The following is a 15,617-nucleotide window of genomic DNA, read 5'->3' as shown; positions in this document are numbered from 1 at the left end:
TACATGAGATGATAGGGAAACGGTTAGTGAGGTAATGGGAAGGGTCTTAGGAGGGCTTCAGCACCCTCCTCACTTCCCATATATGCCTCACTGGGAGTGGCTTGCGCCCATTCAGTAGGTGTCTTCCTACCTACTCCAGCTAAACTAAGTACCGCACTTGACCACCTCTGTAAATAGGAGCCGATGTGATGAAAAATTTGTTTGACAGCGGCCATGTTGGATTTTGTGCATTACAGCTGCTGCAATCTGTATGCGGAGGTTTTTGAAATTGACATGCTTATAGCTAATACTATTCCAAATTGCAAAAAACTAGTCACTAAGTGCTCAATTTTTATAAATGTTGATATATTCCTCCTGTGCTACTACCATTTGTGGATTTACTTTTATCCCTCAATACTTTGCCAAAACCCTGATCTGATCAAGCCTCATGCTAATATGACAGTATGCATAACATTGGAAAAAACATGCATACATACTAGCATAATAATATAATGTCATTCCATATAAAGAATTTTTAATTGCATCTCAGATTCTTGAGCTTTTTTCCAGAAAATAGTGGCACTGTGAGTGTGTTACTCATGTTTTCATATACACTTTTTGTAACTTTAGCCAACCACATCATGTGCCTCACTAATTCTTTCCCCTTTTGCTTATCATGGTTGAGACACATTCCATAACATTAATTATTGCAGAGAAGTGATTCAGTGATGAGAATCATAATGCAGTACCTTTAATTTATCCTCTCTATTTTATCATATCTATTTTTACATAATTTAAGTACTAAATCTATTCCATGATGTTTATCTTACTATTTCATGGGATCACAGCCTAAGCAACTCTCCATGATACAAACTCATGACAGAGGGAAACTCAGTGGAAGGCACTTTAGCATCTCCATTTACTCCTATCCATTCAAGTATCTCCATTTCATTATGCTCGTGCTGCTTTTTTTAAGATATAAGAACTTAGAAATGCTCTTCACAACAAAACTCACAATAGGAAGAGATACACAGCTTTACCTGTGCATGGCTGTAGTGCTCATCTCCGTCGAATTGCCTCTAGAGCCTGTGATGAGAATCCATTACCCTGGGACACAGGGACAGAGTGACATCGGGGTTACCTCATTTTACCTTCCCCAAGTCTCCCCAGGTACCTTTTTATCAACCAGCCCGAAAGGGAGGGTGAAAAACTGAGTGAGATGCACGACAACTGCCAGGACTGGGATTTGAACCTAGGCAGCAGGGCCGGCCCAAGCCTCCATGGGGCCCTAAGCGAAATTGTATTTGGGGGCCCCCTAAGTAAATAAACAGGTAGACAATGTTCTTACTGTAAATGTGTCATGTTTAATTTGGTTTTAAAAAAGTGCAACGGCAATGTGGAACAATAAATTGTAATGCAAGATCAATAAAAACAAATAACACTTCCAAATTTCAACTTTATTAGCTCACAAAAATAATTATAAATTCAATTGTACAAAGACATAAAGAATAAAATAAAATAATGAATAAATACCACACAAATATTTAATGATATAAATGAACAGAGCTACTGTACTGTACCTAAAACAAAGTAACACAAATGGTTTATTTCACCCAGTCTTAAAACCTATGCTTCCTGGCTTTTCTAGAGGCAAAGTAATTTATGACATCTGAATAAGAAATCTGATGGCTAACTTTGCTGTTGATACTTATCACTGCCAGTCCACTAAGCCTTTCTTGTGCCATGGAAGATCTCAAGTAATTCTTTATCAATTTGAGCTTGGAAAAGCTCCTCTCCGCAGATGCAACCGTCACAGGGAGAGTGCAGGCTATCCTCAGAGCTACCCAAAGATTTGGGTACAACTCACAGATCTCGTTTTGAGAGAGGTAAGTCAGCAGTTCAAATGGGGTCATCTGCGCTTCAGGAAGTTCTGGAAGGTTCTCCAGCTCTGTAGCCAGTGCACTCCCATCAATATCTGACTGTTCTCCGAAAGTTAGTTTGTCGCTGAGAAGCTGACACTGGTTCTTCCTTGTCTGTGCATCAAGCTGCCCAAAGTTAGAAAGCACTCCAAAAATGCTCCTGACCTCACCTAGGGACTGAAAGCGGTCCTCCAAAGACTGGATGGTACAGTCTACCACAGCATTAAAAAAAGAGACTTCCAGCCTCTTCATTGGATCAGTTTCAGGCTCATCAGGCGACTCATAGGCAAAGTGCCTTTTTGTAGTTCGCAGTCTCTTCTGTTTCAGCACAGCTTCAGTGTTCATTTCCTCACATTTCTCTCTTGCTGAGGTCTGTGCATCTTTAAAACCAGTTGCTCTGTAACGGATTAAATTTGCTTTATTTTTTTTAATGATACCTACAGCAACCTCTAGCTGCATGTTGACCGACTGGAGTAGCTTGCTTGTTGTGTTAATCTGGGAGAGAATGTCGTACCAAACCACACAGCAAATTTGAAATCTGAAGGATGCAATTTCTTCGGCAAGTGAGTGTGTCTCAACCTTTATTGTGGGCTCAGTAGCATTCTCCCTGACCTCTAGCAAAGCTTCTCTCACCTTGTCTGCTTGGTAGCGTAATGGCTTTATGCTGTTCACCCGACTTTCCCACCGTGTATCACTCCAAGACTTGAGTGTGATGTTCACATGTTTCTTCAAGATGGTCCACCTTTGAGGGGAACCTGAGAAAAGTTTGTAGATTTTCTCCACATTTCCAAAAAAACATGTAGCATCCATGGACACTTTAGCAGCATCGGAGACAACTAGATTCAGGCTATGTGCTCCACAAGGCACATAAAAAGCACGTGGATTTTTTCTTAAAAGCCTTGCCTGCACGCCTTTATTTGCGCCTTTCATATTGGCGCCGTTGTCATAAGATTGTCCCCTACAATCCTCAAAGGGGATGTTCAGCTCTTCCAGTTTTTGTAAAATTAGTGCAGACAAGCCTTGACCAGTAGATTCCAGAGCTATAACAAACCCCAAGAAGTGCTCCTTGATATCTGGTGTTTTTGTGAGACTCACTAAGTGCACAACAACAGACATCTGTTCTTGATGGCTCATATCTGGAGTGCAATCCAGTATGATGGCAAAGTAATTTGAGTCTTTAATTTCTGACACCATTGTGCCAAGTATTTTATCACTTATACAGGCTATCAACTCATTTTGAATCGTTTTACCTAGGTATGTGATGTGCTCTGCTCCACTTTCAATGCGCCTCACGTGATCTCTCAATACAGGATCAAATTTAGCTAACAGTTCAACTTCTTTCAGAAAGTTCCCATTGTCGTCTTTGTGTAAAGTGTCAGAAGATCCCCTCAGAGCCAGGTTTCTTTCTGCCAGTGACTGGATAATACTGATTAAGCGTGTGAGAACATCTCTCCAGCGATTTTTTTCTGCCTCGAGGAGGCCCATTTCTGTTTCATCAATGGTTTTTCCCTTGGAAAGACGCAAGCTAAACTCCTTCCATTTGACCATATTACTACAATGATCTTCAGACTTTTCATGCTGTTTGAGGAGTGCGCCTATGTTTACCCAATCCTGCTGTCCATCAGTTGCCAATTTTATGGACTTCTTAGAAAATAGTTTGCAGCAAAAGCAGTAGACTGCATCTTTACTTCTTGAATAAGTCAGCCAGCTACGCTTCACTTTTTCCCCATTAACTAATTGTCTGTTGGTATAATGATAATGGAAACTTCGGCCATCATATCTTTTAGGGAATGAAAAGCTCTCCTTAATAGGCAGTGGCCCCATGATCACCTGCTCAGTCCGGTCTGAATCTGACAGAAAAGAAGGCCACTCAGCTGGGTCCACTGGTGGAGCTGATGATGATCCGTGGTGAGAAGTGGACGTTGTGGTGGAGGTTGCTGAGGAAGTGAGCAAAGAAAAACAATAAGTAATACTGACTACTAATGGACATAATTATTGATCTCAGAATCATCAGAATGTTCTGCAATACAATCAGCAATTAACTTACCAGGTAGATCATCTGTAGTTGCAGACACAGAGGGGACAGTGGGCACACAAGCTGGGGGTGTGAGCTCTGTAGAGGATGTAGATGGACCTAAGATACAAAACAGCAACAAAAGCTTGCCATCAATGCCATGTTAGGTGTCATATTACTCTTGGAAATGATATTGCTTATTTTTCTATTAAAAGTTTTAAAAATCCCTACAGGTGTTATAAAATAAAGCTCTCTAGTCTCTGCCAATGGAACAATTAAGATTTGCTGCAGAAATTTTATAATTATATAACGGGTGATTTGCTGTTAACTTACCAGGTAGATCGTCTGTAGTTGCAGACACAGAGGGACAGTGGGCACACAAGATGGGGTGTGAGCTCTGTAGAGGATGTAGATGGACCTAAGATACAAAACATTGAAAACAACAACAAAAGGTTGCCATGTTAGAGGCAATAAATAATACTTGACAATGTTGTTGCTTACTTTAAAACTTAACAATAAAACTTTATGAGAATTCAACAATTGTAAATGGTGTTTTGCTGTTAACTTACCAGGTAGATCATCCGTGGTTGCAGACACGGAGGGGACATTGGGCACACAAGATGGGGGTGCAAGCTCTGTAGAGGATGGAGATGGAGAACTTAGAAGAAGAAGAAAAACATACACACACATTGATGAGATATTTGACTAAATTAATTTCCCTTGTGTAATTCTTACACTTAGAAATTAAATATAGGCTACTGTATGATGACCGTCTTCCCTTACCTGATGGATTGCATACAGTTGAGCCTGAGGATGCTGACTGCCACTGGGCTGCTTCTGTGCCTCCAAAATACTTTAACAGTGCTCCTGCGATGTTTAACAGAGCTTATGAGTTGACATAAAGGGTCTTTTCCGTTTGGCGTACAGCGCTAAAAGTAATTTTAATATAGATTTTTTTTATGTATTTTTGTCCGTAGAATCCGAATATCACAATATTTTTTTTGGAGAAATTAATAGTTTTTGAGTTATTTGCCTTTAAAGTTATTTTCTTCCTATCTATTACTGAAGGAATTCAAACTTTTAAAAAAAAGTCGTAATATTCAGTATTATATACACCTGTAGAAAACATAAGCTTAGGTTAGGTTAGGTTAGGTTAGGTTAGGGGTTAGGTTAGGTTAGGTTAGGTTAGGTTAGGAGTTAGGTTAGGTTAGGGGTTAGGTTAGGTTAGGTTAGGTTATTTTGTAAGTTTTGTAAGTTTATTCTCCATGATTTCACTCTGAAAATACAGAAATATGTATTAGATAGGAAGAAAATAACTTCAAAGGAAAATAACTTAAAAAACTATATTAAAATTAATTTTAGCGCTGTACTAAAGCGGAAAAGATCCGACATAAAAATATGTTCACAACTCAGTCAAAGTTAAATCTACACAAATATAAGCATGATAGCATTATTTAGGTTACTGTTACAAGATAAATTCTCTCATTTTTAACTAGCTAGCTAGTTGCTATTAGCGGATAAATTATCTCGTTTTTACCTAGCTAGCTAATTTGCTGTTAGTGGCTAGGCTACACAAATCTCTTGATAAACATTAGCCTACCAAACCAAAGCAAGTAATTAAACAAACATACCTTTATCTCGACATTTTTTCTCCTCTTCCTCTTTCTTCCTTTTTCTTTTCTCTGCCCCTGAGGGATATGTCCTTTTTTGTGACATCGTTAGCCTAACAACCTATGTTAAGGATGCGCAGGGCACACTGCATGTCGGGAACCGTCAGTTGCACGTGTTTGTTGTTGTTTTTCTGGGCAGGAAGCGCCGGTGCAGCGAAGCCTTATAGTCCGGTGGGCGGTGGCTTAGCGAAAAAAAAAGTGACACGCTGGATTAAAGCAACAAACTTTGCACACTGGTTGTTTGGGTCCCATGGAAGAATATTAGAGGGTGGTGCCACCACCAGCACTCTATTGAAATTGTCTCTTTGTACAATAATATATCTTTGATCATATAGAAATCACTATTTATACATGGGCGAAAAATAACAAATAGGCTACAATATATTTTTTATTGCTCTTGGGGGCCCCCTTGTGGCCTCGGGGCCCTAAGCCACCGCTTACTTCGCTTATGCGTCGGGCCGGCCCTGCTAGGCAGGCACACTAACCACTAGATCACAGAGGCATAAACAATGGGGGAAGAACTTTAATACCTTTATTCTTCAACTGCCACTTCCATACCATATTTATACAGTTATACTGCCTTAACAGCCTAGAAAAACACTTTCCATAATACAGATTCATGCTGGAGATGGATATTTATATTTGTGTGAAGGTTTTATGACATGAATGATATAAGAATGAAGAATAGGTGTGTGATTTGAACACCCCCCATGTTGATGTACACACTGACAAGGATAGAGGGACTTCGAGAAGCACATCTGTCACACCTTCAGTCCACCATAGCCCTCTCGACGTCTCCGACGACGACACCAACGCCGGCGCAGCCCCTCCAACTGTATTGGGGAGAGAGGGAAACAGTTACAGAGAATCAATCAGTGGGAAACATGCAAAAGTACATTCATACAGTTGAAGATAGATGATGTTCCATTCACACTAATTCCTTTGATTTGACAGTAAAGTATTAGTTAGTGATATTTTATGAGTACATTTTTCCTTTGAGATTTGAAATAGATTATTACTATGGCTTCTCCTGGTATTATAAAATTAGGTATGTTTTATGGCTGCAGAGGAATAAGAAATCAAATGCTGGGCTGACAATCACACCCATATTAAAAAGAAAACAAAGAACTAAATGAATAATGCTGCGGTCAGTGTGTGGGCGCAGCATCCATGAGGAGCCGGGTTCGAGTCCCATCCACCTCTATAGGCTGACAATTTTCAGTCATTGTCGAGTGGTCTAAGACTACCCACATAATGTCCTGAAGCAGTGGCGGTACATGGTAAAAAAATTGGGGGGGGGGGCTGCATAATAATTTCAAATTACAATATAATGTTAAAATTAAAATTATAGTAGTACGTACTTACTAATTTTACATTTAATTATCCAACAATTCCAATGGTACAGCAGTCAAGTCAGGGATTTCAAGGCCCATATACATAAAACTTGTTACCACTAGCAAACAGCTGTTAAGACTAACATATTCCTGTTAGCCTTAACATTTTTCTGTTAAGCACTAACAGATATTCACAAAGCTTGCTAAGGCCTTAACAGCACTGTTAGGGTAACAGCGGTAGGGAGCACTTTTATCGCCTAGCAAACAGCTGTTAGCAGGATTGCTTATGATCTTATTCTTATAAGAATAAGAACATAATTATTGCTTATTCAAAAAGCATTTTAATCAGGAAGGATAGAAGATTAAGGCTTGCTATAGTTTGTTTTTATACAATAGTAATTTTTTTTTAAGGTCGATGAAAAAATGACATTTTTTTTCTCAAAAATTAAAATCAACTTCAAACAATAGTTTCTATAGCAGACCTAATTCCTTATTCATACTTTTATAAGCTGCAGTAGGAAATATTTGTGTACTAAGAACCCCGGTACTCGAATTTTGTTATATTTCGCCATATTTCAGAGTGAAAACCAGTGTTCGACTGCGTAAAATCAATGAAATATCTGATGCGGATACATAGATTTGTTTGTTGGATTTACGAATAAAATAGGATATAGTTCCTCGCGAGTAAATACGAGAATATGTTAGTGAATACTAAAACAATTCCCGCTTTCTTCTGTAGTAGTGCGAGAGAAAGTTGAAGTTTCAGGAGACAAAAGAATACCTAAAATAAAAACGAGGTGAAAACGTCTATTGCAGCCAGTAATTCTGCAGTAACTCATGACAGGACTCAGGTAGTGCTAAAACTGGCTAGTATTCACAACTCATGGACGTAATGCACTATTTGTTTAATACAGAGGGCAGACGGCCACGCAGGGCTGAAAAGATGCCAGCCCTGCTACAGCCCGGCAGGCTGGCGCTGCGCCAATCCTGGAAAAGTGTTTTACTCTGTAATTAATTTATCAAATCTGCTAGTATTTTGTTAGAAAATTATAGAAAAAAAAGAAAAAATACTGAATGGAATATAAAAGAATATTATTATTTATTAGTATAAAATGAATTATATGAATTAATCACTCATCTGCCTGGCAGCTGGGGCAGGGAGGGCTGCAGCCCAGCAGCCCTTATGGATGAGCCGCCCCTGTCCTGAAGATCATTTATCAACCCAAACTCTAGATTAACTCTAAAGATCAAGAATGAGCCCTGAGGGATAGCATGTGCCAAGCAAGATGATGCCTCTGTAAAACAGTTGCCTGCACCATAATGGGCTGGGGCTGATCATGAAGCCCAATCAATAAAGTCTACCAGTGCCATAGCCTAAAATGTAAAAAAATAAAAATGATTAAAAAAAAAATCCAGCTGTGCAATCTCACTGGCTCTTGGGCCTGTGGTGTGTAAGAACTCACTACCCTAGGACAAAAGAGGACAAGTGTGACATTTGGGGTACCCCAGTTTACTTTCCCCAGGTTTCCAAGCGTGCCCGCTTATCATATAGCCTCAAAAGGAAAATGAATGGTTCTTGGATATTTTACCGACAGACTTTTCGCAGACAGACGTTTTGTCAATGAACATATCACTGAACAAACATTTCAATGACAGACATTTTGCCAAACAGACTTTTTGGCGGACTTTTTGCTTAAGGGACATTTCGTGAATGAGCAACTCAATTAAAATAAAACAAGATATATGATTTTTTTATAGCTTAAAACAAAAAATGCAAATCAAACTTTAGTTAGAAACTATTAAATGTGTGAAGTCCCTTTTAGCCATCCAGTACCCTATACGCTGTATGCGCGTCCATGTAACACTTGCCACAAATATCCAAGACGTACATACCGCGTCCAGCAAAATACTTAATACAGGTAACTCTCGATTTACGCGAGTTTGGTTTATGCGTTTTTTAAATAACGCCGGGTCCAAAATCCAAATAAATGTTTAATTTACACGTTTTTTTCACTTAAACGCGATATTTTATGGAGTGGCCACCAGATGTCTCACGCAACTGGACTCACATGGCGCCGCGGCCACACAGCTGAGCTCAGTTCTTCACGTGCGCCACTTCAACAACAATACAGTACCCACGCTGCCATGCTACTCAACAATAGGGATAGGCAGGTACCGGTACCAGTACTAACGGTACCAGCTATACAGTACGGTACCAGTATCAGACTGCTTGGTACCGGTACCAATACTTGCCAGTCGCTCATGGTGTCACTCATTTCTTCCTCACACGAGTGAGGCTGAGGCTGAGTGCCTGAGTGGATATCTCGGTGATTTGGATGTTTTCTCTCTCTCTCTCTCTCTCTCTCTCTCTCTCTCCACTGAATTATGTGAATATTTATTTTTCGATAGAAATATACCTCTTGTTTGATTTACATTGTTTATGATTTTCGTGACCTCTTCAAGGACACAATATTCACGTAAATCGAGAGTTACCTGTATTTGCAATTAATTGGTGCACTTCTGGACGCTCCTATAGTGACAGACCATCGACTTGGATCCTCCCCAGTCACCAGCCAATCGCCCTTGGCTAGACGCTCGCCTCAGTTAACCGTGGACAGTCAATGAGAAAGCATCATGTCAGGCTGTCGTACTTCGAAAACGAGTGGTCGCACCTCGCACATTCTCGATGGTAGTACCGAGATTAGGGATTACTTTGAGACAGTAGAAACAGGTAGTGAAGGTGACGAAAGTGACTGGCAGGCTGAAAGTGAAAGTGACACAGACTCATTGTCCAATGACGTGTACGTACTGAGGGAGGAGGATATGGAGATGGAGGAGGAGAGAGAGGAGGATGAGACTTATCTGTCTCAATTCTCTGCTTCACAGACTAGTACTGAAAAAGACACAGAGGCCGGGCGTCCTATGGAGGCAGAGGAAAGTACGCCTGGGTTTGTCGAACCTAAAAAAAAAAAAAAAAAAAAAAATAAGCAACGCGGTAAGTGTGCTTCACCATGCCGCCCACATGAACCAGCCAGGGTTTTACCCTCTCCTGTTACAACCACCCCTATTCCCGTGCTTCAATCAATGCCAGCAGGCCCTGCCATCCCTGTCGACGAAGGAGAAGAAGCAGACACGGAAGATGTGGCTGAAACAAGATTAGGTCAGCCACGTGTTCAGCAGGTGAAGCATAGGCTATATCAGGCCGCCCCAGGTGGTGATGATGGTGATGGGAGCAGCGATGACGATGCTCCCTTCATCACCCATTTTCCACCCAAGAGGCCCTACAAGCCTGGCTCGCCACGCCCTTCCACCTCCAGAGGGTCGCCTGGTAAATTCCCACGCCCTTCAATCTCCGCTGCTTCACCACCTAAGTCTCCATGCCCAATAACCTCCCACGCTTCCCCGCTTCCTTCACCTCATAGGTCACCCAGAAAAACACCACGCAGACTACTACCCTCGCCACCTCCTGCCACTCCCTCACCACCACTAAGTCCACCATCGCCCCTGTCTGACGACGAAGCAGAGGAAGCTCTGCCTTGAACGCCAGCCAGCAGACGATCTGGAGGGCTTCACCGTGGCCGCCGAGGCAGGCATGGGAAGGTCACAGGCTTCTACTGTGGTTCAGTGACAGTCTCGGACCTGGCCTAGGTCTTTTTCTAGGGGCTCCTCTGCTGCCATGCCTGCAGGTAACCCAATGCCTGGCCCCATCGTGGTGGATCCTGAGTGGACCTGGGACGACGTGGCTGGGTTCACGCCCCGGATGTACAACTTTACCCAGGGGCACGTGGCGGGATCCAACATCAGTCATGAGGATGAATATTTTCAGACACATAATAACCCCAAACCTTGTGACTGATATAATTACAACTACAACAATTACAGAAAGGCTGGAAAAGTGCAACACCCCCAGTCTCTCATCAAAAACTTCCAACCAGTGACTGTAGCAGAATTTTATATCTTCCTGGCAGTCGTAATGATGATGGGGTCGCTGAAGAAGACGTCCATCTACAGATACTGGATGACGGACGTGCTGATGGAGTCGTCCCTGGCTTCAGGAAGTGCATCGGCAGGAAAAGATTCCAGGCTATCATGGGGAATCTGCATTTCATCGATAGTTTGGCCTCCCACACAGCCAACCAGGACCGCCCTAATGATGCCAAGGACCCCCTGGAGAGGATTCGCCGAGTCTTCGAGTATATCCAGCTGAAGCTGAGATCGGCCTTTATTCCCTATCAGAAGATGGTCATTGACAAGAGCCTGTGCTGTGGCAGGGTAACATTAGCATCCACTAGTACATCCCTAGCAAGTGTCACCGATACGGGCTGAAAACGTTCGTGTTGTGTGACTGTAAAACAGGCTATGTTCAAGATCTGATGCTGTATATGAGGGGAAGACCAAGCTCACAGAAGCCCCTGCCAACATCGGTATATCGGGTGCTGTCGTGTGTACCCTGATGAAGGATTACCTAAACCACGGCCGCATCCTGTATACCGACAACTGGTACACCAGCCCCACCCTATGTCGTCACCTTGACTCACTCGACACTGGCTTCTGCAGCACCGTCAGGAGGAACAGGTTACACCTGCCACAATTGCCAGCCAGGAGAGAACAGGACAGCATAATCTACAAGCAGGCAAATGGTGTGCTGCTTTTCTCCTGGGTCGATAACAAGGAGGTCAATGTCCTCTCGACTCTTCACACCCATCTCCGAACCTGCCCGTCACCGTCAGAGAAGTAGTGGGCTCCCTGTCAACAAGCCGCAAGCCATCAACGACTATAACATCAACATGCGGCTGGTTGACAAGAAGGACCAGGTCGTGGCGTCAGCTGAATGTGCCCACAAGACCATGAGGTGGTACAAAAAAAAAATTTCCACCTCCTTCACGTGGTCCTCTACGACGCCCACATCCTCTACAGGGAAATTACAGGGGTACGTGAGACGCGGGAGGAGTTCTGTATCGAACTGGCAAGAGAGCTCCTCGTGACCTACAGGGTCCAACGTCCTGGCCCCTCCCTGGCACGCCTCACCGAACTCCACTTCATCGCACTACTGCCACCCAGAACAAGCAACCCTCACAGGAAGTGCCACGTGTGCAAAGCCACAAAAAGACGTCAAAAGAGGCATCAGGATACAAGGCACTGGTGTCCCAAGTGCAAGCATGCCTTGTGCCTCACCCCCTACTACGAGGAATACCATACTCGTGAGCACTACTAACTGTAAAGAGAAATAATGCGAGTGCGAAGTGTGTGTAAATATGTACATGTAAAATAGAGAAATGACTCAATCTAAATAATATATACAGTAATGTGTTTTACCATAGCAGAGAAATGACTATTAGTGTATATGTGAAAGTTGTACAAACAAAAGCTCTCGTAGACATGAAAGTGAAAGTGAAGTGAGTGTCTGGAGCGATGTAGGTGATTTATCAAGTCATAATCACCTATACAGAGCATGTAAGTGATTTATCAAGTCATAATCACCTATACAGAGCATGTAAGTGATTTATCAAGTCATAATCACCTATACAGAGCATGTAAGTGATTTATCAAGTCATAATCACCTATACAGAGCATGTAAGTGATTTATCAAGTCATAATCACCTATACAGAGCATGTAAGTGATTTATCAAGTCATAATCACCTATACAGAGCATGTAAGTGATTTATCAAGTCATAATCACCTATACAGAGCATGTAAGTGATTTATCAAGTCATAATCACCTATACAGAGCATGTAAGTGATTTATCGTCATAATCACCTATAAAGAGCATGTAAGTGATTTATCAAGTCATAATCACCTATACAGAGCATGTAAGTGATTTATCAAGTCATAATCACCTATATAGAGCATGTAGGTGATATATCAAGTCATAATCACCTATACAGAGCATGTAAGTGATTTATCAAGTCATAATCACCTATACAGAGCATGTAAGTGATTTATCAAGTCATAATCACCTATATAGAGCATGTAAGTGATTTATCAAGTCATAATCACCTATACAGAGCATGTAAGTGATTTATCAAGTCATAATCACCTATATAGAGCATGTAGGTGATATATCAAGTCATAATCACCTATACAGAGCATGTAAGTGATTTATCGTCATAATCACCTATATAGAGCATGTAAGTGATTTATCAAGTCATAATCACCTATATAGAGCATGTAGGTGATATATCAAGTCATAATCACCTATACAGAGCATGTAAGTGATTTATCAAGTCATAATCACCTATACAGAGCATGTAAGTGATTTATCAAGTCATAATCACCTATATAGAGCATGTAGGTGATATATCAAGTCATAATCACCTATACAGAGCATGTAAGTGATTTATCAAGTCATAATCACCTATACAGAGCATGTAAGTGATTTATCAAGTCATAATCACCTATACAGAGCATGTAAGTGATTTATCAAGTCATAATCACCTATATAGAGCATGTAGGTGATATATCAAGTCATAATCACCTATACAGAGCATGTAAGTGATTTATCAAGTCATAATCACCTATATAGAGCATGTAGGTGATATATCGGTCATAATTACCTATATAGAGCATGTAGGTGATTTATCAAGTCATAATCACCTATATAGAGCATGTAGGTGATATATCGGTCATAATTACCTATATAGAGCATGTAGGTGATTTATCAAGTCATAATCACCTATATAGAGCATGTAGGTGATATATCGGTCATAATCACCTATATAGCAGTGAACATCAATAATGTGTGTGCATATAACAATAAAATGAACTCACATAGTAACAAATGCTGAGCTAATGCAAGTGAACTCGCTCCTATTCACCTCTTGCCACCACCAAACTCACTCACGCTCTCCGACGATTACCAACTAGTGAATTACGGGAACAATTTTACGCGCACAAACTGAAACTTTCGCACTTGCAAGTATTGTAAATAGACTACCTGAACATACTTTGAACATTTTTCGGCAAAAAAAAATGTGGTCGATGAAGTATTGGCAAACGAAGGCGGTGTCACCTTGACCATTTCCTCCAACCGTTGGGGCTACAGACAGCGGTTGCCCGTACGCCCAACCAGGAGTGAGTTAACTGTTGGTTGTCCGTCAGTTGGTGTTACAATGGGCCTTTTTCCTCCAACCGCATTGGCGGTAGGGGCAACCGGCAACTCCAACTTTTCTGGGTGTGCGTCACATACTGCCAAGGTCGGTTGCACGTAAACAAAGCAATCGCCCTGTATCCACATGGCATCATCTGCTGTAGTAAGGGCTGTCGCGGCTTGTGCAGCCATTACCCAGGTTATGGATGGAAGAATTCAGCGGTTGTGGGCACGATTATGGCTTCAAAGATGGGAGGACAGGAGTGTTTGCCCAAACCTTGTCAGAGAACTGGGAAAATTTCCAGAACGTCATCCATGGACACTGTTGGACGAACCTATTTTTTCTGGTAGTTTTCAGTGTTATGAAATAATCTGCTAACTGTTTCTGACGTAAATCATTAAATCACTAATATAATTATTGACTCTTCAATGCCTGTTGTATGTGTACCCACCGCTGCAGTCCATAAGTGGACAAACTAGAACAAAACCAGTCAAATTAATGTTTTTCTTGCTGTATATTCCACCAACGCACATGCGTGATGGACAGCAGAACGACTGATTTCAGCGAAACATTTCTCGCAACATCTGCCAGCGTAGTGGACCGCTGCCGTCATGTCCCACCCTGCACCAAGAACACAATACCAGGAGTCCTACAATTTTCAAAGACTGAAAAAAAAGTTTATTGGACTGTGGTTCCATAGCACGGAATGTTCTCTTATCTTGTCAATCAAATAGTAAACAAAGCAGCTCTCCTAGTCCACTTTATGAGTCTCTTGGTGGGCCATCTTCCACTGCTCCTCACTCTTCAGCCACTGCTGTCATCTGTCTGTTTACATACAGCCATGCAGTACCCATGTACCCACGCTCGAACCCATAACCGTTTTCCATTCGTACAGACAACCGACAACTCGCTTCCGGTTCAACCGGGAGTGAGTCGTCAGTTGTCCAAATGGGTCAGTTGGGCATATCCCGGTTGTCCGTAGCCCCAAGGGTTGGATGAAAACAGCCGGTGTGACACTGCTTTTTAAGGCAGCGTGCATGACGCCGACGGTAGGTAGACGTGACCCGTACATGTCAAAGCAGCATAAAACTCGGGGAGGCAATGCACAAAAGTCAGGATGGTGAGAATTTAGGACAAGGCATGAAACTCAAAGATCATGAAACTCGGATAGCGCGAAACTCGAGAGGGTACTGTAGCCAGTGCATGTAGCCAGTGCATTAGTTCCGCAATATTATGCGAGTGTGAGTCAGGTTGTGTCTGTGTAAGGTCACTTCTGCAAATGCGTAATCAATTAAAAGTGGCCTCTAGGTAAAATAGTATCAAAGCTGTTTTAAGCACAGGTGTTATCTATTGTGTAGCTATTTTCTTGACTGAAAACCGGCAACGGTCTTTATGAGGTGTTTTTTCGTTACGCTATCATAATGCTTAATTTCCCCTTCCCTTTGACGTGTCCTTTAAATATTTTTATTGAGATTTACTCATACAATTAGGTATGTTCTTCATTTGAAAATTTTAAGAATATCTTTTTCTTTTTCTGACAAATTTACGAAGATGAAACCTGGCGCCAGTATGTGTTCTTAACCCCTTCAATCCGTCGACGCCAACGTAGGC

At 41.8% G+C, this 15,617-nt stretch overlaps 2 protein-coding genes across 2 annotated transcripts in view; both read right to left on the bottom strand.

Annotated features, from left to right (window-relative positions):
* Window positions 1-1,170: 1,170 nt before the first annotated feature.
* LOC127004733 (zinc finger MYM-type protein 1-like) lies at window positions 1,171-4,273 on the bottom strand. The gene is made up of 3 exons (XM_050872816.1): window positions 4,246-4,273; window positions 3,946-4,032; window positions 1,171-3,835 (listed from the first exon to the last, which is right to left on the bottom strand). Exon 3 carries the CDS (start codon window positions 3,720-3,722, stop codon window positions 1,599-1,601), a length of 2,124 nt encoding a protein of 707 aa, XP_050728773.1. The 5' UTR covers window positions 3,723-3,835; window positions 3,946-4,032; window positions 4,246-4,273; the 3' UTR covers window positions 1,171-1,598.
* Window positions 4,274-6,100: 1,827 nt separating this feature from the next.
* LOC127004686 (N-acetylglucosamine-1-phosphotransferase subunits alpha/beta-like) overlaps window positions 6,101-15,617 on the bottom strand; it is a gene marked incomplete at its 5' end in the record, with an annotated part of 115,318 nt that continues 105,801 nt past the window's right edge. Inside the window, 1 exon segment of the mRNA XM_050872775.1 lies at window positions 6,101-6,415.

Source organism: Eriocheir sinensis, chromosome 28 (genome assembly GCF_024679095.1).
Source record: "Eriocheir sinensis breed Jianghai 21 chromosome 28, ASM2467909v1, whole genome shotgun sequence".
Taxonomy (NCBI): Eukaryota; Metazoa; Arthropoda; class Malacostraca; order Decapoda; family Varunidae; genus Eriocheir; species Eriocheir sinensis.
This window is presented reverse-complemented; position numbering and strand designations above follow the sequence as displayed.